At 38.4% G+C, this 27,347-nt stretch overlaps 2 protein-coding genes across 5 annotated transcripts in view; both read left to right on the top strand.

Moving 5' to 3' along the window:
• Rbbp5 (RB binding protein 5, histone lysine methyltransferase complex subunit) overlaps positions 1-21,641 on the top strand; it is a 31,401-nt gene extending 9,760 nt beyond the window's left edge. Inside the window, exons 4-14 of one of the 4 annotated variants that reach the window (XM_040277859.2) lie at positions 4,091-4,231; positions 5,009-5,171; positions 6,705-6,814; positions 8,496-8,615; positions 8,708-8,861; positions 8,959-9,030; positions 9,615-9,732; positions 11,655-11,724; positions 12,144-12,373; positions 13,720-13,797; positions 19,628-21,641. In XM_040277859.2, coding sequence (XP_040133793.1) covers positions 4,091-4,231; positions 5,009-5,171; positions 6,705-6,814; positions 8,496-8,615; positions 8,708-8,861; positions 8,959-9,030; positions 9,615-9,732; positions 11,655-11,724; positions 12,144-12,373; positions 13,720-13,797; positions 19,628-19,653 — 1,282 coding nt within the window. In that variant the 3' untranslated portion in view covers positions 19,654-21,641. Of the gene's footprint in view, positions 1-4,090; positions 4,232-5,008; positions 5,172-6,704; positions 6,815-8,495; positions 8,616-8,707; positions 8,862-8,958; positions 9,031-9,614; positions 9,733-11,654; positions 11,725-12,143; positions 12,374-13,719; positions 13,912-19,624 lie in introns of all 4 variants that reach the window. The other 3 variants (XM_078022691.1, XM_005329513.5, XM_005329511.5) reach the window with 3 other exon arrangements.
• A 156-nt stretch (positions 21,642-21,797) lies between these two features.
• On the top strand, positions 21,798-24,408 carry Tmem81 (transmembrane protein 81). Its single transcript, XM_078022692.1, has one exon. The coding sequence runs from the start codon at positions 23,232-23,234 to the stop codon at positions 24,090-24,092; it is 861 nt and encodes a 286-aa protein (XP_077878818.1). The 5' UTR covers positions 21,798-23,231; the 3' UTR covers positions 24,093-24,408.
• The last annotated feature ends 2,939 nt before the right edge of the window (positions 24,409-27,347 follow it).

Below are 27,347 nucleotides of genomic sequence, written 5' to 3'. Positions count from 1 at the left end.
TTTTAACAGCATTAGTAGGACAGATATAATTCATATAACATAAAATTCACCCAGTTTAAGTGTACAGTTCACTGTTAATTTTACTTTAAAAGTTGCATAGCCATCATCACAATCTAATTTTGAAACTACTACTTATTAAACTATGTGTACATTTTAATTATGAAGAAATATATATTCATCATTTTAGAAAATAAAACAATAGAACTACTCTTCTCCTTTGTCCTATCATGTAGATATTACTTCTATAAATGTTTTCATAAATTTCTACATACAGTTTTTTTAAAGTTAATGCTATAATTTATTTTATATTTTGCTTTTTTTCCTCCCTAACACTATCTAAACATTTTCCTACTTAATAACTTTTTTATGGCTACATGTATTCTGACAGTTAAACTTAGTTTTTTTCCCTTTTTGTAGTGCTAAAATCAAATCCAAGGTCTTGCATTTTATAACTTACTTAACTATTTTTTTGTGTTTTTTTCCTCCCTGTTACATGATGTTTAGTGTATGTCTTTGTCCATAAGGTTTTTCTCATATAGTCATTGATTGATTCAGCAAACATTTATGTCCCAGGATTTATGTTTGGCATTGGGAATCCCAAAACAAATGAACAGTTATTGTTTTATTATTTATTTATTTATTTATTGCCATGCTGGGCATTGAACCCAGAGGCAAAATTCTTGATTTTCAAAGGGAAGTGAGTGTGCAGGCAGGTGCATGTAATAAAGGTTCTATACTAGAACTATATTTAAGATTTAGTGGAGGCAAAGATATAAAGGAAGAAGTGTCAGTTGTACCCATGGAAAAGAGTGTTCAGAAAAGCCTTTGTAGATGAGGTGGTTTCTAGCTCATACTTGTAGTTTGAGTAGGCATCTGCCAGGAGCATTCCAAGCATAGGGCACTGCATATCAGCCTTAAACAAGTATGATAAGATGGAACAAAGATATTTCAGGAGAGCTAGATGATGCTATGGGAGATATGATATGACAAGAACAAGGTAAGATGAGATATTCATGGAAAGCCTTGTGTGCCATATTCATGAATTTGAACTTTATCTTGGTACTGTGAAGTCATTAAAAGATTCTCGGCAGGAAAGTGACTTGATGAGCTTTTATTTAAAAGGTCTTTAGAGCAACATGTGGAAAAGAGATCGAAGGGGACAGTGAATGAAGATAGGAAAATTGCACTGCAGAAGAGTGTTGCAGAGGGAAGCGAGGATCAGGAAGCAGAGAGAGACTCCACTCTCCAGATACAAAATATATACCCGATAGCCACGCATCCAGTGAACAACTTGCTCCAGCCACACCCCACCTGCCTATAGCCACCACTCAGTTAATCCCATTAGGGATTAATTCACTGAACAGGTTAAGGTTATAACCCAGTCATTTCTCCTCCAAACCTTCTTACATTGTCTTACATGTGAGCTTTTGGGAGACACCACATCTAAACCATAACACAGTCAATGTAAGTTATAAGTGAATATAAGTCATAGGAAAACAAATTATTAGCTTAGAGTAAAGAAGAGCTTCCCAACAGAAATGCCATGGATGGGATAGACTGCCCAAAAAGAACAGTGGGACTTTCCCTGCTAAGGCTTTCTGTCCCCTCTTGCACATTGGGAGGGGGCCATAGGTACAGCTAAATAATCTTTACAGCTATATAGTCTTGGTCTGGGGGTGTGGCTCTGTAATGGAGTGCTGCCTGGATTCCATCTGCAAAAACCAAAAAATTTAAATGATCGTTAAAACTCTTAACACTTTTAGTAAAGATCTATCTTTTTTTTTTTGCAAAGATACAAAAATTTCAGATGTCATAATCCCTAATTCTTGAGTTTATAGAATTTAAAATTAAAGAATTATTTTTATTTTATTTTTGTGCTGCAGATTGAACCCAGGGCCTTACATGTGCTAACTGCACTGTACCATTGACTATACTCTCAGCCAAGAATTATTTTTTTAGAAGGGAAACCTCTCTCAGTTTTCACTTCGATTTATAACATAATTTTAAAAATTAGATTCCCCTCTACTATAACAGAAATATGAACTCATTTTGAAAGACGGAAAAATGCTATAGTGCAGAAAGGTTTAAAGGAAAATGAAATCACAGCCACCACTGTTATGCAGTCAGATTGTACTAAAAAGGCTTAACAAGAATAGCACAAAAGCTGTCCTTTGTTTATCCCTAATCTTGTGGCACTACCAGTCTACTGCCATTTTTGGGAACTATTTCTTTCCTTTTTTTAATATATTTTTTTTAGTTGTAGAAAAACACAATACCTTTATTTTATTTGTATATGGTGCTGAGGATTGAACCCAGGGCCCTACACATGCAAGGCGAGCGCTCTACTACTGAGCCACCACCACCCTCGCCCCCAACTATTTCTTAGATAATTTATCTTTTTTCTTTTTTCCAGTACTAAGGATTGAACCTGGGCATTCTTCTATCACTGGGCCATATCCCCAGCCCTTCTTATTTTACTTTTAAATTTTGAGATAGGGTTTCACTAAGTTGCCTCAAACTTTCAGTCTCCTGACATGTTTCTCACATTGCTGGGATTACAGGCATGCTCATTATGCCCTGCATTCCTTCTGTTATTTATTTCTCTGATTCCTGCTTTCCTGAGGATTACTTGAACAAGGTTTTACAGTTCTGTTTTTTATTTATCTATAATGGTTTTATTTTTGTTTCTTTATTTTGTTTTTCAGTTGTACTGGAAATTGAATCTAGGGTTGTTCTACTAGTACATCCCCAGCCCTTGTTATTTTTTTATTTTGAGACCGAGGCTGGTCTTGAACTTATGATTCTTCTGCTTCAACAACCTGAGTTGTTGGGATTACACTGCACCTGGCTTACTTAGCTTGAATCAGTAGGTTTTAATATCTTTTTACCTAATTGGAAGAAATTTCATCCAGTTTCTTTAATAGTTTATTTTTTTTAAGTATTTGTAAGTCTCATTCTCTTTGGGAATCTGATGACATGAATATTAGATCTTTCGTTATAGTCCTGCAGGTACCTGAGGGCAATGGTCATTATTTTTTTTTTTTTAATTTTTAATTTTTTATTCTGTTTTCTTTCTATTCAGTTTGGGTATTTTTATTATTCTGTCTTTCAGTTTGCAGATTCTTCATTTGATCTTTCTCCATTGGTTTTGAATCCATAGAGTTTATTATTTCAGTTATTATATTTTTCAGTTCTTGAATTCCATTTAGTGGTTCTTTTCTTCTATCTTCCATTACTTTGCAGATACTGCTGGGTGGGAGTAGAAGCATGGATCTCCACTAGGTTTCTGCTGATACCATCCTGTGTGGGAAGGATAAGAATGCCTTGTTCTTCTCCTTGTGGCCTCCACTAACACGATGGTGATGGGACCTCATTACTGTTGTTGGTTAAAAAAAAAAAAGTCTTACTTGCCACTCAGCCTTCTCTGACAACACCCTTGTATGGAGTAAAGGTGTCCTATTACAATTGGGTAAAGGTAGAGTCTGGGCTATCTGTCTAGACCTTGAGGACTGGGGTACAGGTGGGCTGCAGTGTTTTTTCTGGTGTTCATATAATGTTCAGGGTATTTAGATGTGCTTAGCAGGAAAAATTCATTCTTCCTTTTCTTAATTATTTTTAAATAACTGATACTTTCTTTTTGTTTTGTTCATGGTGCTACTTCTGGGATAACTTCAGAAAATTCAGATACTTTTCACCCCTGAAACCAGCTCCCACCCCCTGACAAAATCTCTGTCTTTCTCTCTTTCTTTTTTATTATTGGTGCTTGGGATTGAAACTAGGGCACTTTACCACAGAGCTATATCCCCACCCCTTTTTAAATTTTTTATTTTGAGACAGGTTCTCAGTAAGTTACTTAGGGCCTTGCTAAATGTCTGAGACTAACCTCCAATTTGTGATCCTCTTACCTTAACCCCTGGAGTTGCTAAGATTACAGGTGGGTGCCACCATACCCAGTTTGAGTATACTTTAAAAAAAATATTGACCTGTGCAATTAGAGCAATGTGTGTGACTAACACGATTTATCTACAATCATGGCACATTAAACTTTAATCTCAAATATGTGCTAAATTACCTATTTTTTTTTTCCTAGCTGGAGTCGAGATGGCCATAAGCTCGTGAGTGCTTCCACTGATAACATAGTGTCACAATGGGATGTTCTTTCAGGAGACTGTGACCAGAGGTTTCGATTTCCTTCACCCATCTTAAAAGTCCAATATCATCCAAGAGATCAGTATGTTTAAGCTGTTCCTTTCCTAGGGTGGGGTCTAATTCTAAAAGGATTAGCTCTGGGCTCATGATAATTAAAGGTTTTAGAAGGCATATGCACATATCTTCAAATCTAAATAAAATAATCTCTTCATATAGGTTGGGCCTTCTGGGTACATTTTGAGGAGATTGTGATTGTATTATATAGTTAAAAACTGGCCAATATTAACTTTAGAAATGAGCAAACGTGAGAATACATATAATAACTGGGCCTTGACTTGGGGCATTTCCTTCCTTGATTATTTGGATTTCTTTAGCATGGGGATGTAGTTCATACTAAAACTACCTTTAAGAAAAAGAAATATCTACATTCCATTACCCAGACAGAGCTACTTTTATTTCTCTGGGTTCTCTTGTCAGCTTCTCTGTAAGTATAAAGCTTATTATTTAATGCTTTGTAGCTCAGTCCATATTAAATGTACCTAAATATGCATTTTTTACATAGTTGTAATCAGTGTTTTTTACTTTATTTCATATTTTACTAGTTTTTTCTATCTTCATATTTATTTTTAATAATCAGATTTTGTTAAAATAAGATCGCATAATTTTCCTAAATTTTTTTTTTTTTTTTTTTTTTTTTTTTTTACTGTTGTAAGACATGTAGATTATTTGCTTTTTCACTATTTCAAAGTTGGTCTGGGAGAGTTGATGAGAGTAGTGAACAGGGATCAGTGAAAAGGACAGGGAATCAGCCTGCTGATACCAAAGCAATAGCCAATGTGCTGTTCATATTTTTAAACAGGAACAAGGTTCTCGTGTGTCCCATGAAATCTGCTCCTGTCATGTTGACCCTTTCAGATTCCAAACATGTTGTTCTGCCGGTAGACGATGACTCTGATTTGAACGTGGTGGCATCTTTTGATAGGCGAGGGGAATATATCTATACAGGAAATGCAAAAGGCAAGGTAAGCCAAGAAGCCTAAAGGTTGGTGAAAGGATCGTGTATCTTTGCATTGGCTCATTTTATGTGTACTTGTTCTACTTCTTTTGAGTTTTTAAAACATTGCTGGATTAAGCATGGCTTTTGCCTGTAGTAAATGTAGCTTCTTTTTCTTTCTTGCCTTAATAATCACTTCTGTTCTTTAGATTTAGAGTGGGCAGAGGTTATTTGACATAGAAAAGGGTCATTACTAGATGCTAATGAAGGGCTATGACTAAATTATAAAACCAAATTTAGTAATCCTGTCACCAGCTGGAACACTGCTGATGAAAACATCTTCACAGCTAGTTGTATACAACCTTGTGTGGGGCTGGGGTTGTAGCTCAGTGGAAGAGCACTTGCCTAGCATGTGTGAGGCACTGGATTTGATTTTCAGCACCATATATAAATAAATAAAATAAAAGATCTATTGACAACTAAAAAAAAATCTTGTGTTATTCAGGCTGCCTTAACCTGCAGTACTGAGACTTCATCATCTTTCTTTTTCCCTTCCTTTTAAACGTCTAACCTTGCCTTTTGGAATGTTTGGAAGGTGTAGGCACTCCTTCCTGGGATGCATTGTAGTAGGTGTTTCTTCTGTGGAATAAGAAGTCAAGTTAGGTGAGCTTTCAGACTCTTTTTATGCTTTAAGAGTTTGTAGTTGCATTAGGCACCTTGTGGTTTTTTGTTTTGATGGGGGCATGAGAGCTAGTGTAATTTCATGGTGACTTTAGAAATGATAATTTTTTTTAGAAATGATGATAAAAGGCACATAACATAAAATTGACCATGTTAAGCATTTTTAAATGTGAAGTTCAGTGGTATTAAGTACATTCAACCCTTACCACCATCCTTTCCAGAACACTCTTTATCTTGTAAAACTGAATTACTGTGATCATTAATAATTTGCCAGTCTCTGTTCTCCCCCAGCTCCTGGCAATCATCATTATACTTAGTTTCTGTGAATTTAACTACTCTAGTTACCTTTTAAGTGAAATCAGATCTTATTTTCCCATCTGTGGCTGCTCATTTTCTTAGCATGATGTCCTTAAAGGTCATCCATGCTGCAGCATTTGTCAGAATTATCCTCCTTTTCAAAGTTCACTAATATTGTAGATATATGTCACATTTTGTTTTTTCATCTGTTGATGTATACTTTGGTTGCTTCCACTTTTTTTTCTTTTTAGCCTTATTTTTGGAGACAAGGTCTCACTAAGTTCCTTAAGGCCTCATTGAATTGCTGATTGTGGCTTTGAACTCGTGATCCTCCTGTCTCAGCCTCCCAAGCCACTGGGATTTCCGGCATGTACCACCATGCCTGGCTCCACTTTTTGACTATTGTAAATAATGTTAAATATTCTATTATAATATGTCCTAAAGGACATATAAATAAATTTGAAGAGGGAAAAGGGACTATCAGTTGCTCAGGTTGAATACATGGGAATAGAGATGTTTGCATTTTTACCCAGTCTCTCACAATATTTACTCTCCCCCCCCCTTTTTTTCTTGTAAACCTTAGATTTTGGTCCTAAAAACCGATTCTCAGGATCTTGTTGCTTCCTTCAGAGTAACAACTGGAACAAGCAATACCACAGCCATTAAGTCAATTGAGTTTGCCCGGAAGGGGAGGTGAGTGAAACCTTGTCTTTTTAGGGAGTGTTTTAAAAGTAAGAAGAATACAAAAATTTGAACTTTGTAGTTTTTCTATATATTAAACTTTAAAACTTTTATTAAAGTTGTTAGAAACTTTCATTATCTGGTTCTTGGTTCATAATTAGTCACATTTTCCTTATCTGATAGTTATCAGATAGTTCCTTTACAGAAAAGATATTTGAGTGGTTAGTGCTTAAAGCCAGAATGCCTGGCATGTATTAGGCACTTAGTATTTTATGCTTTTTAGTGGTGCTAAGGATGGAACCCAGGGCCTCGTACATATTAGGCAAGTGTTATGCCACTGAACTTAACCCCCAATTATAGTCAGAACTGATGTCATAAAATTCACGTGGTAATTGAACATGCATTTACTGAAAACCTGTTTACCCAAGTTAAAAGTAGATATCAACAGAAACAAAAATAAATTGGTTGTCAGAAAACACTCATCCTGTTCTGTTTGGGGATACTCATATATATTTGATATTCATGTTCAAAATGCTCTTTTGGTCAGGCATGGTGGTGCAGGCCTGTAATCCCAGTGGCTCAAGAGGCTGAGGCAAGAAAATTGTGAGTTCAAAGCCAGTCTCAGCAACTTAGCGAGCACTAAGCAATTTGGGGAGACCCTCTCTCTACATAGAAATATAAAAAAGGGCTGAGGATGTGATTCAGTGGTTAAGCACACCTGGGTTCTATCCCATGTACAAAAAAAAAAAATGCTCCTTTGTTGGGGATTGAAATGAAGAAAACTATGTTATGTGCATTTATGAGTATGTCAAAATGAGCCTCACTTATGTTTAACTATAATGCACTAATTTTTAAAAATGTTGAAGCACATGCATGTACAATGTGTGTATGTGTGTGTGTAGTTCTGGGGTTTGAGCCCAGGGCCTTTGCATGCTAGGCAAGTGCTTTAATACTGAGCCACATTCCCTGTCCCTCAAATTGCTCTTAAGAAAAGGTTAGTCAATAGGATCTATAAGAAAGTGATGAGGGCTGGGGATAGCTCAGTTGGTGTAGTGCTTGCCTTGCATGCACAAGGCCCTGGGTTCAATCCCCAGCACCACAAAAAAAAAAAAAAAGAAAGAAAGAAAAAAGTGATGAAATAGGCCTGAGGATATATCTCAGTGAAAGGGTGCTTGCCTATTGCCAGACTGCAACAACAACAACAAAAAAAAAAAAAAAAAAGAAGAAGAAGAAGAAAAGTAAGTGAAGTGATGTAAGTAATGAAATAATTTATTTTAGACAGATTTCTAAGATTTTTATTGTCCTAAATGTAAAAAGTTGGACATTTTAAAATGATATATTTATTTAACTCATTAAGAAGGACATATTGTGTGTATGAACAGGCCAGAGAAATGAACTATTTATATACATGTTACATAAACTTTGAATTTAGCAAGCTGGCTTCAGTTTAGAGGTCTTGGATCTAGTTAAATACTGACAGTTGGAACATTTGGATTCATAGATATTTAGAAGGGATAAAGAACATATATTCTCACTTCACTTAGTTTTGAAGGTGACAAGAAGATACAAGAATTCTACACTTATATTTTTACTCAGATTCTCACCAGTTTGTTTTGTGGTACTATTCTACATATCTGGTATTTAATAGGAACAGATTTCTGACCTCTGCTGTCAATGTTTTTCCTTTCTTTAGTTGCTTTTTAATTAACACAGCAGATCGAATAATCAGAGTTTATGATGGCAGAGAAATCTTAACCTGTGGAAGAGATGGAGAGCCTGAACCCATGCAAAAATTGCAGGACCTGGTGAATAGGTATGTATCACAGCTTGAAAGAGTATATGATAGTTAGTTCTTCACTGTGACTCAGGTTCCAGTTCCCCGTGGGGACTTTCTTTGTTCCTTAGGACCCCATGGAAGAAATGTTGCTTCTCTGGGGATGGGGAGTACATAGTGGCAGGCTCAGCTCGGCAGCATGCCCTGTACATCTGGGAGAAGAGCATTGGCAACCTGGTGAAGATTCTCCATGGGACGAGAGGAGAACTCCTCCTGGATGTAGCTGTGAGTAGAGCAGGGCATTGTTGTTGTTACTCACATAATCCAGAACATCTTGAATCTGTTCTTACAGCCAATTTTTCTTTCCTTCATTAAAATTTAGTGGCATCCTGTTCGACCCATCATAGCATCCATTTCTAGTGGTGTGGTATCTATCTGGGCACAAAATCAAGTAGTAAGTATTTTTCTGGTTGACTTGCTTTGAAACTAGATACTTCTCACACATAGTAAGGTAGTTCTTACATATAAGAGCCTTACACTATAAAAGGCTAGGAACTTACCTTATTTTGTTTTCTTAATCTGGTATATGATTTCTGTCACCCAGTTATGTTCAGTGTGTCTCATTTCACTCTATTTTGATTGGAAGGTCTTGGTTCCCAAGCTAGATTACTAGCTCTGTTTTCATGGAGAAAATCTAGTGTATTTTCTGTTATATTTTTCTTTCTTGAGCTATGTTTTTCTTTTTCTTATTTTCACATCCTGGTTTTGCTTTAAACACTTTTATACTGTATTTGTGAAAATTTAACAATTCACCTCAAAATTACATCTTAAAATATTAAAGAAGGCAGTTTTTGTGAAAGAGCCACCATTTAAAACTTGGAATGTTTAAATGGGAAGTACTATAAGATAGGAAAACCTCCCACATTTAATCTCAGACTTCTGAGTCTCTTTCATGCTTAACTCTTTCATTTTTATCATTAATATCTAGATTACAGATTATTGCTTTCTTGTGTGGTTTTTATTTTGTTTGTGGTGTAGGAAAATTGGAGTGCATTCGCACCAGATTTCAAAGAGTTGGATGAAAATGTAGAATATGAGGAAAGGGAATCAGAATTTGATATTGAAGATGAAGATAAGAGTGAGCCTGAGCAGACAGGTAATATTTCCAAAAGGAAAAAAATGATTGCTTTACTTAATACTCTTGTATAAATTTATTTTAGCACCTAATCTTTCACCTTTTTTCTTTAAGAGTACAGTTTTCACAATGTCTGGGGAGTCTTAATTATATAAGACATTAATTAAGGGTTTACTAAGGCAATACTAGGGCTCAAGCAGCCCTCTTGATATCTCACTTGTATTTTCTGATTAAGTGCAGATGATTGTTAGGATTTACTTGCTACACCTAGCAGAGCACCTAGATGTGCTGAGTGCTCAGCTTATATGGTGTTCTGTCACTTGTTTGCAAGGTCAAGGACATGGACTCTAGAGTCTGACAGCTTTGAACAAAAAATTTAATTTTAATAGTTTAACTTGAATTTCCTCAAATATAAGATAGGGGTTATAAGTTGGGTGCAGTAGCACGTGCCTGTAATCCTAGTGGTTCAGGAGGCTGAGGCAGGAGGATCATGAGTTCAAAGCGAGCCTCAACAACTTAGTGATACCCTCAGTGAGACTCTGTCTGTAAATAATATATAAAAATGGCTGGGGATGGAGCTCAGTGGTTAAACGCCACTGGGTTCAATCCCTGTTACAAAAAAAGCAGGGGAGGGTGGAGCGTGTAATAATAGTACCTGTCTTTTAGGATTATAGGAATAAATGAAATAATTCATGTAAAGCACCTAGTATCTGACTAGGCTGTAATAAGTACCCCAATTCTTTTTTTTTTTTTTTCTTTTTGGTGGGGTGGTACTAGGGATTGAACTGAGAGGGGCTTCACCACTGAGCTATATCCCCAACCCTTTTCACTTTTTTAAATTTTGAAACAGGGTCTCACTAGGTGGCTGAGGCTGTCCTCAAATTTGCAGTCCTCTTCCCTTAGCCTCCCAAGTAGCTGGGATTATAGGTATGCATCATTTGTGCCCTGTTCTTTCTTTTTTTATGGTGCTGGGAACCAGACCCTTGAGCATGCTAGGTGAACACTGACTACTGAGCCTTAGTCCCTAATTTATTTTTTTATTTTGGAGAGGGGTGTCTTTTTTTTTTGAGATAGGGTCTTCTCATGCTTGTCTTTTTTTTCTTTTTTCTACATACTGGTCTTGAACTCGGAGGCTCAAGTTATCCTTTCACCTCCATTCCAGAGTAGCTGGCACTATAAGCATGAACCACTGTGCCCAGCTTAAATGTCATTTTTTATTATGATTATGACTGTAATCTTATTTTGCAAGATGGGGGATCAAACCCAAGACCAGACACATGCTAGGCAATTGATCTCTTATTGATCTGTATCCCCAGCCTAATCATTGTTATTTTTGTCTTCTGAATCTCTAGATAGGACCTCCTTAAAGATAAAAATAAAGATTTCACTTTTTATCCTAATGATCTTTAAACAGGTTTTTACATGTAGTAAGGATTTGTGTATGTGATTACAATTAGCAATCATTGACTCCACTGCATGGTGCCAGGAACGAAGGAATCAGGAAAATTTTAGTTCTCTACCACTCACGTTAGGTGTTAGATAACTTGTGTGCCTCCTGTCAAATAGAACCCCTCCAGGGTTGCAGAATGTTCTGGATTATTTTGGCATTCCTGGATCATTTCCTGTGACGTTCTAAGATCTACATAAATTACTCCTTCCTTCTTGTAAGCACATTGCAAATACTTTTGTGTTAGTGTTTACTATATTAAATGGAAATGATCTGTGAAGGTTTTACTGAAGAACTTTTCACACCTTTCTTGGTCATCATACTCTTCCTAGTGCCTAGCATATGGTGGAAGTTCAGCACCTGTTTGTTAAATGATTAAGTGTACTTGGTTTTCTTCCTTTGTTTCTCCTGAATTTCAGTTATGAAATCATTAAGCTGCAAATAAAAAGTCGTTTTCTACTTCTCCTCAAACCTCTCCTGTGTTTCTGTCGTGCAGGAGCTGATGCTGCAGAAGATGAGGAGGTGGATGTCACCAGTGTGGACCCCATTGCTGCCTTCTGTAGCAGGTGAGCTGGCATGGAATGCTGGGCATCTGGGATGCTCCTCTTTAGTCTTTGATAGAGTATATAACTCTGCTCCCTTGACTGCCCCTCAGTCCCATCTGCATATTAATTGAAAGAGAGAACTCTTTTGGTACAGGAAAAACAATTCAGTCTTTATTCTCTAGTCCTACTTTCTCTTCCCTATCTTCCTGATACAGAATTTAAAGAAACTGAAGTAATACATGTAATCTGTTTATGATTATTGAATTTTGATTTCCTGTGATTCGTGTTGTCTGATTTCCTGTGATTCCTCCTGGCTTTCCTAAAGTTCTAGATCTATACCTGTTGTGTATGCTAATATGGGCACCAGAGGAAGAGGGCTTATGGTTTAAGCAACTCTCTCCTCTTTTTTCCAATCCCTTGTCTGATCCTTTTCCAAATAGTGATGAAGAACTGGAAGATTCAAAGGCTCTGTTGTATTTACCCATTGCCCCTGAGGTAGAAGACCCAGAAGAAAATCCTTATGGCCCTCCACCGGATGCTGTCCAAACTTCCTTGATGGATGAAGGGGCTGGTTCAGAGAAGAAGAGGCAATCTTCAACAGATGGGTCCCAGCCACCTAAGAAGAAACCCAAAACAACCAATATTGAACTTCAAGGAGTACCAAATGACGGTAAGAGCTGCATCTCCCTGCTGCCCAACAGGCACCACTTTTAATTTTTAAAACTGATCGTTTCCTATTTGAGCAATTTTTGCCTTAAGGAAATTTTCCCATGAGTCTTTATTGTGCTTTACAGCTTTTTAATGACCACATCTGTGTTCACATCTCTTTTAAAATGGAAATTCTGCCCTTTGGTACCTCACCTAAGATGACATGCTTTAAGTCTTCTGACTCATGGCTCAAAATTTGTTTCCTTGTTATATTCATCTTCTTTTTTAATCTTTTCCCATAGAGTGGTCTGATTAGGTGGTAAAGTACTAGTCAGACCCTGACAGTCTTTTTATTCTGCCTGCCTGCATTTATAAGCTGAGTTTACAAGCCTTTATTATCCTGTGTTGGGATGGTTAGGGGAATGGATGGAAGTGGGTGTGTGTGTGTGTGTTACTATTGGGCGTCCTCCTTTCTTTAGCTACAAATCAATTAAATATGCAACTGCATTTTTCCCCGATGCTCTAGATTGTGTGTGTCTGCCCTGTTCCAGGCACTGTCATGTAGTTTATATGCTCCTGCTGACTTTTACATCGGCTCTGCAAGTTCTTTTACTCTCCCTACTTTAGAAAGGAGAAAATTTGAGCCGATATTATGTAACTTGGTCAAGGTCTTACGGAAAGTGGTGGAGCCAGGATTCTTGCTCTGATCTTTCTAAATCCAAAGCTCATCTTTTTCTTTTCTTTTTTTTTTTTTTTTTGGTGCTGGGGATTGAATCCTGGGCCTTGTGCATGCAAAGCAAGCACTTTACCAACTGAGCTATATCCCCAGCCCCAAAGCCTATTCCCTTTCTGCTCCCTCATACCAGAGCTTGGTTTAATATACTATCAGTGTGTCTTTCAGTTACATTTTCAGTTTAGAGTTGCTATGGCTTGGTGTGAACTATATATAGGCTGTGTGTTCCTTTGGTCAAGCAACTATTTGTCATATAATATATAGTCTTATAGTTTTTTTGTTTTGTTTCCTCCCCCCCCCTTTGGTACTATAGATTGAAACTAAGGGCCTTCTCTGACTAAGCAACATTACTAGTCCTTTTAAAATTAAAAAGAAAAATTTTAAGACAGGGTTTTGCAAAGTTGCTGAGACTAGCCTCAAACTTGCCATCCTCCTGCTTCAGCCTCCTGAAGCTGGGATTACATGCGTGTACTACCACAATTAGTATAGTTTTTTAAATAATAAGGCAGACTTTTCTGTTTATGATATTAGAACTGGGACACAAAAGCACTGTTTTTGCTCACAGAGGTCTGGTGGGGTGCTGAGACTGTTATTGTGTGGATCCCTTTCCATCCCTATCTATTCTTGTTCTACAGAAGTCCATCCACTACTGGGTGTGAAGGGGGATGGCAAATCCAAGAAGAAGCAAGCAGGCCGGCCTAAAGGATCAAAAGGTAAAGAGAAAGATTCTCCATTTAAACCGAAACTCTACAAAGGGGACAGAGGTTTACCTCTGGAAGGATCAACGAAGGGTAAAGTGCAGGCGGAACTCAGCCAGCCCTTGACAGGTAAGGACACATTGGGAGCACTGTCTGGCTTGCTTTGTGGCCTTGCTTTGTACAATCCCTGACTTCCTATAACTGCAGCATTCCCCTCCCCCCTTTCCTCCTTTTTTCCAGCAGCAGATAATGCCTGAATTTTAAGCTGCTAAGGGTAGGCTAAACCTCAATTGGCTTAATTCAGTGGCTCTTAACCTTGGATCCATAAGTAGGTTTTAGAGGGCCTTCATTCCCCTAGTAGTATATGCAAAATATTAGGGAGATATTTTTCTGGGGAAGATACTCATAGGTTTTATCAGATTCTTATAGAAGAATCTCTGACCCAAAAAGGTCAGAACACTGGCTTAATTCATTTCCTCATAAATAGCCAGAATATAAGCTTTTAAAATATAACCCCTGTCTGTAGCATCTTTTCTTTACATATATTGTTCAAATTGCACAAAGAGCACCATCATGTAAAGAAGAAAATGAGGTTTTTACATAAAACTCCATATCTGAGAACAGGAGGAAATTACCCAAAAGACAGAAACTGTGCTCTTTGTAGCTTCTTAAGCCTAAGCCTTTTGATATATAACATTTGGTTTTCTCATTTGTATATGATTTAGATTTTTATTGGAGGATAGAGAGCCATTTTAATTTCCTATCAAATATTTGTTAACCTAGACTATTTGTTGGAAAAATATTAACCAGATTGGAATTCATTTCTATTAGATGTTGAATTTTGGAGTGTAGTATTTTATATATAAGCATTTCTTGAGTTAATATAATACTTTCAATTTTTTAGGCTAATTGAGTAGTCTCAAAGCAGAATTAATAAAATATTAGTGTTGTATTCAGGTTTTTTCCCTCCTACTTTAAAATTTTAATCAAAAATTTTAACCCATATACAATGAAGCACTAGAATGCTAACAGAATTCCTTAATTATACCTTGTCAGTTAATCATTGTATATGAATATGACTTTTCTTCAACAGAGAAGCAGAAAACAGAAAACAAATTGAATTAGTCATTATTTGCAATATTCCACCTCAAGTTTGCTAGATTTAGACTTTAGTTTTTCATAACCTGATATCATACCACTCTGTGCTAGTATTTTTTCCTCCATCAACAGTATGCTTCATTGTTATTCAATTACCACCATCACATTCAATCCTCTTAATACTCTGTCTATATTGGAAAATATACCCAGCAAAACTAAGCTTCAGAATTGATGGTGAAACCGTGATGAATAAAAGTTTAAAGAATTCACAGTTCAAAGCCTGCACTGTAACACATACTCAATAAAATATTTCATGAAAAAGAAATGAAAAATAAAATTGAAAACCAGCAAAGGGAGGAACACACTAGAATAATAGTCAAATAAAGGAGAAATTAATTCAAGTGTAAAACAAGAAATAAATCAAGCAGACCGGGCTATGACAGGGGATAAAAAATATGATTTATCGATAATAACATTGAATATAAATGGCCTACACTCATCAATCAAAAGACATAAACTTGCAGATTGGATTAAAAAACAAGACCCAACAATGTGCTGTCTCCAAGAGACTCACCTTCCAGGCAAAAGACATCCACAGACAGAAGGTGAAAGGATGGGGAAAAAAACATATCATTCTCATGGATCTCCTAAACAAGCAGGGTTTCTGTCTTCATGCCAAAGTTAATCAGAAGGGACAAACAAGGTCATTTCATACTATTTAATTATACCTCCTGTGCATCTAAAACTAAAAATAAAAATTAGAAATGTGACCAAAAGGAATTTAATTCATTTAAACTCTTTAGGACATAGTCTCCCACCTTCTTTAAACTTTTCTGTAATTAATCTTGTGTTTTCTGTAGGAAGTGGTCGTAAAGAAACCATTTTAAGTTTGTTTTTGTTTTTATTTTAAACTCACATTTTCTTCAGTAATACAGTGTTGTCACTGGGCAGCAACTGTCTAAATGAGAATTAAAGTAAACCATGTTGAAAAGTTTTAATTCCCTAAAATTCTCAAATGCATTAGTATTATTATCTTAGTGACAGAAGAAAGTTTGTAGTAAAAATTTGAACTAAATGTGGGATATACGTATTATAGTATTTATATAAGTTAGCATTTTAAAGCCCCTTCTAGGAAGAGTAGATACTGCTATTGGGGGGCAGGGAGGGGTGGCTATTACAAGATTTTTCACACTGACTTTGTTAATAAAGTTAGGAGGTACTCATCTCGCTTGTGTATTATAATAGCAGGGTGCTTCATTCTGGACTATTATTTTCTACTTATTTTTGTTAGACACCATAGTGGATCAACCTTAAGCAGAGGGGCAGCTCCTTTAACAAGTTTACCCCTTACAAGGGCTAGAGGAGGCTTTCCTTTGAAGGGCCAGAGTGATGATACATTTTGTGATAGAGACAAAGCAATGCATAGATGACTGCAAGCATTTCGCCAGTTCCTCATGGTTGCATGCATTGCATACTTACCCATCTGATTTATCTGTCCCTCCCATTTTCTCCTTCCTTTTTTTGGCCTTGGTTCCTCAACCTTATCCTAATGGAAATCTCCAGAACAGATACGGCCAGTGTAAACTTCAGAGTGGACAGGTGTTGCTTCTGGGGGCCAACAGACAGAGTAGGATCATTTAAAAAAACAAACCAAAACAAAAAACCCCCAGCAGGGTCTTGCAGCCTTTGAGGTTCTGGACCCTCAGGAAGGCTGCAGTAGCTTTTGTGGCTAGTTGCAGTGTAGTTTCCATCATTATGAAGGCTGCAAATTTGGGACAGTGTTGAGACTAGATAACCTGTGGGAAGTCTCCATTTTAGGACACTTATCAGATCTTGGGTGTGGGATTCTTTGATTGAGGATTGGGGTTCATCCATTGGCATGGTCATCTTGAGGACCCTGAGCAGGCAAAGCTGATTAGCACACAGCCCTTCAAGGCCCCTGAGGGAAACTGGGATCTGGATCTCATTCTTCCACAGAAGATTTTTCAATAAAAGATTACCTTCAGGCTTTTCCATAAAAGTCCATATGTAGTCATCGCTTTCACAACAGGTACCAAGAAGTAAAACCTAATTCAGAATATCAGAGGCCTCTTTAGAAATCCATCTAGTCTGAGAGTTTTCATGTTTTGTAAACCCCCTTTATTTAATGGAACAGCTTTTGTTTTTAAAACAAGATTGTTTGAAGGCAGGGTCTTAGGTGTAGGTTGTGATGCTACCCAGGCTAGATGGGTGGCAACTGTTTGCTCATATCTGCAATTAGCCAGTTGCTATAGAACCTGTTCCACAAAACCCTGTGTGTGTTGAGATACGGTGCATTTCAAGGGAAAATTGGAAGACAAATGAATCACCATAGAATTCACCTGGAATCTAGAGCTACAGAACATTCTTTCCTATCAAACAGCTCATTAGTATTGGATTAGCAACTGAGTGCCTACATTCATGAAGATATAGTTTCTGTATTGAGTGAGGACCCATCAATGAAGCATGGCAGGAGTAACCCTGGAGCTCGGGACTTCCCAGGGAAAGGCCAGGCTGGCGGATCAGTGCCATCTATCAAATGTCTGTTCTTTAGTACATTAGCTACTCTCCAGAGGAGAGTCCTAGAAAGAAACAAGATGTGAGCAGACTCGCGTTTCCATGTAGCCTAAGAAATAGGGTGGTGATTTTGGCTTATCAGGAGCAAAGTAACTCAAAGTTTTGGTCTATCACATACATGGCCTAAAGGCCTCATGGGACAGTGAGCATGAGGGATTGGTGTGCACCTGGGTCTGTTCTGGGTAGCAAAGGCCAAAGTGAGCAGAGGTGTTGCTTCTGGGGGCGGACAGACACCATTGCAGGTTTTCCTGCCTTGGGCCATTCTGCACTACTGCTCCCTGATGCTGTCCCATCACCTACAAGTCACAGAACCCAATTGTTTTAATCACTTGTTAATGAGTAAGGTGTGTGTTTTGTTTTCTTTTTTTATGAACAGTCTCAAAGACTGATTTTATGAAATCTTGCTAAACTCGGCGAGTTGGATATTCTTTCTCATGTGATCTTATTAGCTGAATAAGGTAGAATTTGAAAATCATGACCCTGCATTCTCTTAAGCTACCCTGGATGAGACTGCTATTAGGAGGTACCAAAAATGGCTATTCATCTTAAACTGAACTCCTTAATATTATATTACTGGAGATTTCCTTTATGTTGTAGCTAAACAGTGTGTTCCCTTCAGGCAACTGCTGCGGGTCTTCTGTGTTGCTATTTCTGTGTATATTACCTTGCTTGGTATCGTATGCTCTGGTTTTGTTCTGTGCCTAATGCCTCAACAAGCCTATGTATGTATGTTTGAATTTTATGTCTTTTCATAAGGATGTTACTGAAACACAAATTGCACAGATAATCAGTATAAGGTGCTTAGTCATTTTGAGTGTCCATTATTAAGGCTATTGATTTTTTTTTTAATATTCTTCAGTTTTAGGTGGACACAACATCTTTATTTTACATTTATGTGGTGCTAAGGATTGAACCCAGTACCTTATGCATGCTAGGCAAGCTCTCTACCTCTAAGCCACAACCCCAGCCCCAAGGCCATTGATTTGTGATCAAACCACTTTCTCCCATTATGATTTAGAATTACAGTGGCAATATTGTATCTCTTTCCAAATTGTTAAAACTAAATTGATCAGGGTACCTATGGGAAAAATCAGTGAGACTAGCCTTTAAGTGGGTAAACGCACAATATTGAGCTTTATAGTATATTCTTTTATCTTAAGATTTTTTTAAAACAAACTCAAATTTATTATTATGTTTTATTTTGGGAGTGATCTGAAAAACAGGTGCTACATAAATTTTTTAATTTGATTTAACAGTGTAGTATTCAGCAGATTGTGTCAGTGAGAGAATGTTGTATCTTGTCCTGATTTCAGGCTGTTCTCAGGCAAATGTGAATATATTTTTATAACACTAATTTCATTTATACTGGAACTTTAAAATCGGTTCAAGCTAATTTTTTTTATAAATGGATAGTTTTCCTTCATAACTTGGGCAATTTTTTTTTTAAAGCTTTTTACCCTTAAGCAGTATATTTTCTTCCATTCCAAGTGACATCTGGGAGGGTTTTCTTCACCTTGTTCTCTTTTTATGCTTCCTAGTTTATAATTTTACAACAGTTCATTTAAGGACATCCCTGGGAGGTTGAACAGCTTCTGTAGAGTAACCAGGGAAGTGGTCATTTGATTTTACTATTTAGGATTTTGTGTATCAGTTAGTTATTGGTGTGTAGACATATGGACAATAGCTTTAATTAACATTTCACTTTATTTGGGATTCTCAGGTAATGGAAATGTCACTTAAGGAATAGTGGTACTTGGACAGGGTTTCTCATTGTTAATCATTTAGTGACTGTTTTAGTCTAATATAGAAAAAGTTCAGTACTTTTCCTTTTTTCTGTTTATCACATCCTTTTGATTGCTAAGCATTCTTTCTAACACCATAGAGAATGGTCAGCAGCTTAGCACCTTCCACCCCCATCCCTTTGGAACAGTACTGAAAAGAGTGTTGGGGAGGAGATTTGGGGTTTAGTTTATTTGTTGCTTCAATAAAGAGTAATTAGGAGTTGGAATTGGTTATAACTTTTCCTTAAAGGGGGGGCATTCTTGGTGCATATATGCTTGGAGTGCAGCATCCATCAGTATTTCTGTTCTTAGAAGTAACTAATCTGAATTGATGGTAAAAGAATTCTTTTTGTGTCTAATCTCTTTAGCAGGAGGAGCAATCTCAGAACTATTATGAAGACCTTGAAGTTCTTCGTTCTTCCTCACTTGCCATCAGGTGGCCTCTGGACAGTGTGGTCAGTTATTTGAGATTGACTTTAACTTAAAACAAAGGCCTCTGCCTCCCACCCAGGAGGTGGAAGGAGTGAATTTTATGTTTGAATGAAGAAGTGAATTATGGAAGAAGAGTATATGTCCCTTACCTTCCCTTTCAAGCGTAAGTCCAAATAGGCTCTCAGGAACGAGGATTTGTGAAGGCATCCAGTAGGAGATTTGACTCATATAAACTTCAACGCTTGGTTGTGTTGCTGGAGAAAAGATACCTATGTTTTGTTCATCTAGCTATTGTACCCAGAATCATTTTGACATATCATTTCCTGTCTCCTGATTGCCTTCCGTCCTCAATGCATGTCCTCGAGTGACTTGTTCTTATCTGAAATTTTGTTTCCAGTATCCTAGGAAAACTTCTGTTGCATATTCTCTTTCATTTTTAAATGTACCTTATCTCAGATAACTCCTGTATTTCCATTTAGTGTACAAAGGTTGGGCAGAAAAGAACGTGCTTGAAAGATTTCAAATTTACAGGAAAAGAAGAAAGATAAGAAGTCCCCCTCTTCCTGTCATACATTTTGCTCAAGAAGCTGGGCAGTAGGAGATTCAGGGTTTTTCCTTGCATTGCATGTTTCTCCAGTATTGGTTCAGTCTCATTAATCATGGATTTTGAAGATAACTAGTTTTATCCATCTCCAGCCAAGAATCATCAACAGTTTATATTACCTTATCTGTGCTGGCTTCCAGAGTTGGGAACAAAACAAGGTGTTTCTCAACAAGCTTCTTTTTTATTGGGGTGGGGGAACCTGTGCAAGGACTAAAGTACAGATTCCAAAATCAAAGCAGCAAAACAGTTCAAATCAAAGATCAAGGTAAATTTTTTTTTATTATTATTATTGCATATAGAAACCTGTCCCCATCAGCCAGTGCATCTTTCCCCTCTTGCATCCATGCATTTGTGCTCCTTTTTCTTGCTGTGTTTCCCAGTCACTTCCTTTCTGTGAAAGGTTGCTTAGCTTTTTTTTTTTTCTATTGTTTAAATAAAAAGTAGCAGATTGGATGGATGTGTACATTAGGTGTTTGAAATTTTCTGAAACTCCAGAGTGAGGAAACCAGGTGTGGAAGGGGCTTAGTAGCCTGTCTGAGTAGAGCTTTTAGCTGACCCAAAGTGCTTACCCTGGATCATCATTTTCTCAGTATTTTCAAAGGAGAATTTAAATACTGCGATTATTGGGAAGTCTTTATCAGTTGGTGGATGCTCCTTTAGGTAGCCAAACACATTGATTATTTTTTAGATTGTAGGATAGAAATCAAAGTAGAACACATCAGTAAGGGCCTCTTTTTCCCATCCCATCTTTCAGAATATATATATTTTTTATTTTTCCCAGAAGTCAGAACTCTTCCTGAATTTTTTAGTTGCCACTGCTACTTCTTCAAGTGCTCATTTCGTGAATTTCACGTGAATTGGACAGTGGTTAAGATTGGCAGATGGCTCACTGGACATGTTTCTGTTTTGCAGACATTATATTCATTCCCGTTCTCTGTGATGCACACTGTAGTGTGGAGACTGATACAGAGGGTTTCTGCCTTACTCCCATGTATAAAGGAGTTTGGTTTCCTCACCTGGGCATTTTGTGTTTATACTCTGTCCAACTCCTCAACTGGCTACTGAGAAAATCACGTCCTGTCAGATTATCTCTGGCAGCAGCTCCTGATAATTATTTATGTTTTGGGGATTTTTTTTTTCAGCCCCTAAAACTGTCTGTCCATTTCAGTTTGAGTTTCTTGATTTGTGTAATATATGTATATTCTCTTCTTCCCTTTGTCATCTTCTCCCTGCCCACCATTTTGTTTTTCAAATGTTCTGTAGTTTTGTACAAGATAAAAACGTAGCCTTGGGTACTTCTTGCTGAAGCTTTAATGCTTTGTAAATAAAATCGGATGTTTATTAAAGAACAGGTGCAGATGTTCGTTTGTAAACACTGATCACTTCTGGAGCTCACCAGCCACTTTCATATACTGGGGAATGTGACTTCCTGTGATGGTGTTAGAGCCCTGTATGGAACTAGAGAGCTGGAGAGTGTGGTGGGGTGGGGGCACAGAGTCTAAATTTCTGCCTTTATACAAGATCATAAATAAATTTGAAACAAAAGGTGTTGTTAATCAAAAAGATCATCTAGGAATGATCTCTTCAGATTTTTAACTCAGTGTAAGTTTGTTTAATTACCCTAAAGAGGCCATAGTTTAAATTCTGGAGGCTACAAAAATGCATGCCAGGAAATTCCAGGCTTCCAAGGGACCTTTCTTAAATTCCTCTTTATTCGTCTTTTTTCCTGTATTAAATAGCTTTAAAATCTACCAACTACTCATTGTCTCCTCAAGAATAAGATCTTTCAAAGTCTGATTTTAATCACTGCCAAATCTGAGTGTCTGTTTATTAATTTTTTGTCATATTACTGAGAACTTGTCTTTGACCTCATAGCTGTTTCCTAGCAACCCTCATGAACATAAGGAATCAGTGAGCCCCTTTGCTCTGTGGGGCAAAGGGAACAGGCCCAGAGGCAGCAGCTTGCATCCTTTGGCCCAGCCCAAGTCTTCAGTACCCTGAGACAGGAGAACCTTCAGCTTGGAGCGGTGCTACTTTTGACAGCCTCTCTTGCTCATCTGATAGGGCGTCTTGGCCCTTGCCTTCATGAATTTTCTTTCTTTTTAAAGATTCCTTATACCCGACCAATGTGTCACACTTCATAGAGTGTTTTCATGTGCCCTGCATCATTTGATGGTCAAAAGTGATCTCCCTGAAATAGGTGGGGAAGGCTTTATATATGGAGGAGGAAACAATTAGAAATTCAGAAAGGGTAAGTCACTTGCCTCCCAGTCCAGAGTTCTTGATCCTTTTTATAGAATCTTTAGGACCACTCATAGTAAATAATTCAAGGTATTGAACTGGAACTTAATTTGCTTAACCATCTCTTCTTTTTAGACTTTGGTATTTTTTTTTTTTATTTGATCAGATTCAACTTGGGAATCCTGAAATCTTTAATTATCCCACATGGAAGGGGAGTGAAAGGGTAGGAGAATGTAACTTCACTTGGAAATTCACTTGTCCATCTGTGGGGATTTTTTGTTTGTTTTTTGGAGTGCTGAGGATTGAACCCAGGGCCTCATACGTGCTAGGAGAGTACCCTACCACTGAGCCAATCTCCAGCCCTCCATCTGTGTCTTTTCAAGAGGTGGATTTAAATCTATTAAGAGGATATGAAAGGAACGGAGACTGGTAAGGTGGTCATTAACAAGCATAGATAGTAAAGCAGCAGCAACATTGTGATTGATTTTTGTTGTTTTTTCTGCCTTGGGACCTCACTTGTGAGTAAGGACTGAGATTTTGTGTATTTGGTTGCATTGTTTAGTTGACAGTGCATGCATCATATATCTCTTGACTTTGAAGGACATCCCATGTTGAAGGAATTCATTTATGATGCAGAGAGAATTCAACTGGAATACCCAGAGGGCTCTGGCTAAGGGTGGTGAAATGCCTGTGGAGACATGAAGACTTCGGCCACTGGTTTCATCCTCACAAGTCTGGCGTTGACTGTCTACCCGCCATTGGTGGTGACTTCACCTAAAACACTGGCCATCCCTGAAAAGCTTCAGAAAGCTGTAGGGAAAGTTATTGTCAATGCTACAACCTGTACTGTGACTTGCGGCCTTGGCTATAAAGAGGAGACCATCTGTGAGGTGGGCCCTGATGGAGTGAGGAGGAAGTGTCAGTCTCAGCGCTTGGAATGTCTGACCAACTGGATCTGTGGGATGCTGCATTTCACCGTCCTCGATGGGCAGGAGTTTGAGCTTAGCTGTCTGAGTTCAGACATCCTGGAGATTGGACGGAAAGCTTTCCGCTTCACCTGGAGACTTGCACGGGGTATCATTTCCACTGACGATGAGCTCTTCAGACCCTTCAGAGCTGAATCCTATTTTTTGAGGTTTAAACCTGTCCAGGAGTATGATTCTGGGACATACCGCTGTGATGTGCAGCTGCTAAAAAACTTGAGGTTTGTGAAGAGGCTCTATTTTGGGCTGAGGGTCCTTCCTCCAAAGTTGGTGAACTTGAATTTCTCTCAATCTCTTACCGAGGAACAGAAGTTAGTAGATGAAGGCTTGGAGGTTAATCTGGACAACCATTCCAAGCCTTTCCGGCCAAAGTGGCAAAAGAAGGTGACATTGGCCTTGGGAATAGGAATTACTGGTGGAGTGGTTGGTGGTATTTTGGTGAGCATTGTCCTCGGCAGTATGTGGAGGGGGACTGATGGCACTTGGAGCCACAAGAGCTTACAAGCCTTGCTCCCGAGGGACTGCCACCCAGAAACCCAGGCTAGCTCTTCAGGGAATGCTCTGGGTGTCAGGTAGTGAATCGGCTAGGAGGGAGGCTCCTACTGCCAAAAGGTTGGGTGAGGGATGTGGAAGGAGCAGCCTCTTGTTAGCTGTGGGCAACCATCACCAGCTGCTTTATGTCCCACGTGGGTCTCTGCTCCACATCTCCCTGGCTCTAAGTTCTCAGGAGACTGCAGGCAAACTCCTGTTCCTGGGAAGAGTTCTGTCTTCCAAACTTGCATTCTCTCTAACCTCTGTGCTTTCTCATCTCCATCTCCCCTCTCTTGAGCAGCGTACTCATAGTGAAAACATTTTTTTCCTCTTCAATAAAAGTAATTTATATGGAAACCTAGCATTTTTCTTTCTTGCATTTGTTTAAATGGTCCCATAATCAGTCTGGCTTCAATTTCCCTTGGATTTCTTAATAGTAGACAATGGACAAATTGCTTTGTAGAGGGCCCATGCCCATAGGTGGCAGAAGTTGTTAGTAATGACACCTGACTCAGGTGTGTAACAATCCCTAAATGTTACCTGCCCTCTCTGCCCTCCCCAGGTGAACCCTCTATGTTCAATGTTAAATTAAATTTCCTTGCAAAACAGAGATACTTCACCTGATCATTGAAGCAGTTCTGTGGCTTGCTCCCTGCTCCTTTATTTTTGCTTACTCAGTGCCCTGAAGTTTGTGCTCCTGGAAAGATCAATGTATAGGTCTCTGATAGTAGCCAAAGCTCCCATGGGAGGACTCGCACCTTATTCCTCTGTACAAGATTCAGTGTTAAGACTTTTGGGGACCATTGAGACTATCCAAGATAATTGGGTTATGGAACTGTCAGGAACCAAAGACTGGTGGTTCTCTCTCTCCCTTGAGCCATGTGTCAGAATCACCTGGATGACTTTTTTGGAAAATAGATTCCTGAGCCCCAACTCTGGAGATGCTACTTCACTTTAAATTATGGTCAAAGGGTCCTTATTACTTTCTTTACTTTTAAAAATTTCAAACCCAGAGAAAAGTTAGAAGAAAGGTTTATAGTGGTCACCCATAAACCCTTTGCCTAGGGTTCATCAGTTGTTAGCTGTTTGACAACAACTGCCTAAGTTACAGATTTTATGAACCACTTGAAAGTGCCACAGACATTGTGACCCTTTATTGGAAAGTAAATCAGGTATGTATCTTGTAGAGACATTCTCCTGTATAACTACAATACCTCTACCACACCTAAGAAAATGAACAATTCCCAGTCTTAACATATAATTTATGTTCAGTTGCTCCAATTTTCAAAATATTAGAGCTTTTTGATGTAATTTCTTGATCTAGGAGCTAATAAAGCTTCATGTATTGCGTTCAATATTTTCTCAAGTCTTCATTTTTCAACAGATCATATATATGCATTTGTGTGTTTTCTCATGACATTGATTTTGTAGAATTTATTACTTTGAGGTGGGTATTGGGGGTTGAACCTAGGAGTACTTTACCACTGAGGTATATCCCCAATTCCTTTATTTATTTTTGGTACTAGGGATTGAACCCAAAGATACGTTACAACTGAGCTACAACCCCAGTCCTTTTTATTTTTTTATTTTGAGATAGGTCTCACTAAATTGCTGAGACTAGCCTTGAACTTGTGATCCTCCTGTATAAGCCTCCCAAGTTTCTAGGACTTCAGGTGTGCACCACCGCACAGGGCATGACATTGATTTTATTGAAGTGTCTGGCTAGTCCAATAGTATTGGGTGGTGTCCCACAATCTGGATTTGTCATTTTAACATTAGATTCACAAGAAATGAGTTTTAGACATTTATGACAAGAGCCCTATGTAGATCCATACTTAGTATGTCACATTAGGTGCCTCATGGTGTTAGATTGGCCCACGATTATTGATGATAAGCTATACATAGAAGATCAAAGCATCTTTACCAGGTTTATCAATGACTATGATACATAGTTGAGATTGACAATCAGTAGCTTAGGCCCATGGATAGGGAATTGTTTTACTATTGCTGTTATTTTTAAAAGACCTTAAATTCTCATCTGCACACTTCAAAGGGGAGTTCAGAAGATGCAACTCTGGCCTGGGTCTGCTATGGGCTGTACTGGAACAAGCTAACACCTTTTGTAGGCCTTATCTTGGATATAGGTGATTATGAGGGTGCAGTGAGGTAAACTGAAGTTTGGGAATGTTATTAATGATTCTTTTTCCTGCAGTACTGTTTTACTGAAGGAATTCAGGAGATAGCTTGCTGTACTTCAAAGTCGGGAAACAGCATCTTATGTAATGAACTGCGTATTGACTTTGCTGAGGGCTGCTGCTTGCCATGTTACAGATGGAGAGACTGATACTTGGAAGAGCTAAATAGCTTCCAGCACTCAGTTGCAAACCAGCAGTCAAATGATCCTATACCACAGCTCTTGGTTTACTGCCCTCTGTGCCTTGGGCTCTTGAACTTTGACTTAGGATGGCAAATCCCTTGACTCAAGGGTTTGAGCAAAGAAAAGAACAAAAAACTCTCACAAGTTACCAAAGACAAACTAAAATCAGTTAATGGAGTTCTGTGCATGTAATTTGCCTCTAGAGGGTCAAGGAGAGGCTGACTGGACTAAAATTTGGGTTCGATAGTGTGCTCCCAACATCCACTTGGGGTGAAAAAGGAAGAGGTGACCTTGTTGTGTCAGACTGGTGTCTACATGGGACCTTTCTCTTGCTGAACAGGCCCTCTCCACTCACCTTGATCTCCCTCAAGAAAATTATGAGCAGGATGGACCCCTTTGTACCTGTTTTGCACTGAAAATCCAATACAGGACTGTGTGCCGCCACAGGCACAGCTCATCTGTTGTGAATGTTGGATCAGTGTTTGTTGAACGTGTGAGTTGTGGCTGCAAACTGAGTAGTAATCACAACCTTTGGCTGCAGAGAGCAGAGGGAGCAGTCACGTGCTCCCCAGTTGGGATCTCTCTAAGGGGAAAGACCTCCCTTTGGGACCACTGAGTCAACACCTCAAATGTTTTCAAAGCCAGGGGACCTTAAAGCGGTTCCATCCACAGGTATTGTTTGCTGCCACTGTGTTAGATGAAGCCAGCCCATCTGGCAAAGTGCCTGCTGTGTTCTGTCACCTGCTTGAGTCCCCTGGCAGTTTTCTCCCTTCCCAGGACTGGAGGAAGCGATACAGACTGCATGTTCTAACAGGATTCACTGTGATGGCTGAAGGCCCTGGATAGAGGCCTCAGGTTACCAGACAGGACAGGAGATGTGCTAGAGCCAAGTGATAATAAAAATCCACAGCCACTGCCAGCCG

The sequence above is a fragment of the Ictidomys tridecemlineatus genome, chromosome 10 (genome assembly GCF_052094955.1).
Source record: "Ictidomys tridecemlineatus isolate mIctTri1 chromosome 10, mIctTri1.hap1, whole genome shotgun sequence".
Classification (NCBI taxonomy): domain Eukaryota; kingdom Metazoa; phylum Chordata; class Mammalia; order Rodentia; family Sciuridae; genus Ictidomys; species Ictidomys tridecemlineatus.
Note: the sequence above shows the minus strand (reverse complement) of the source record. Positions and strands in the feature narration are given on the sequence as shown.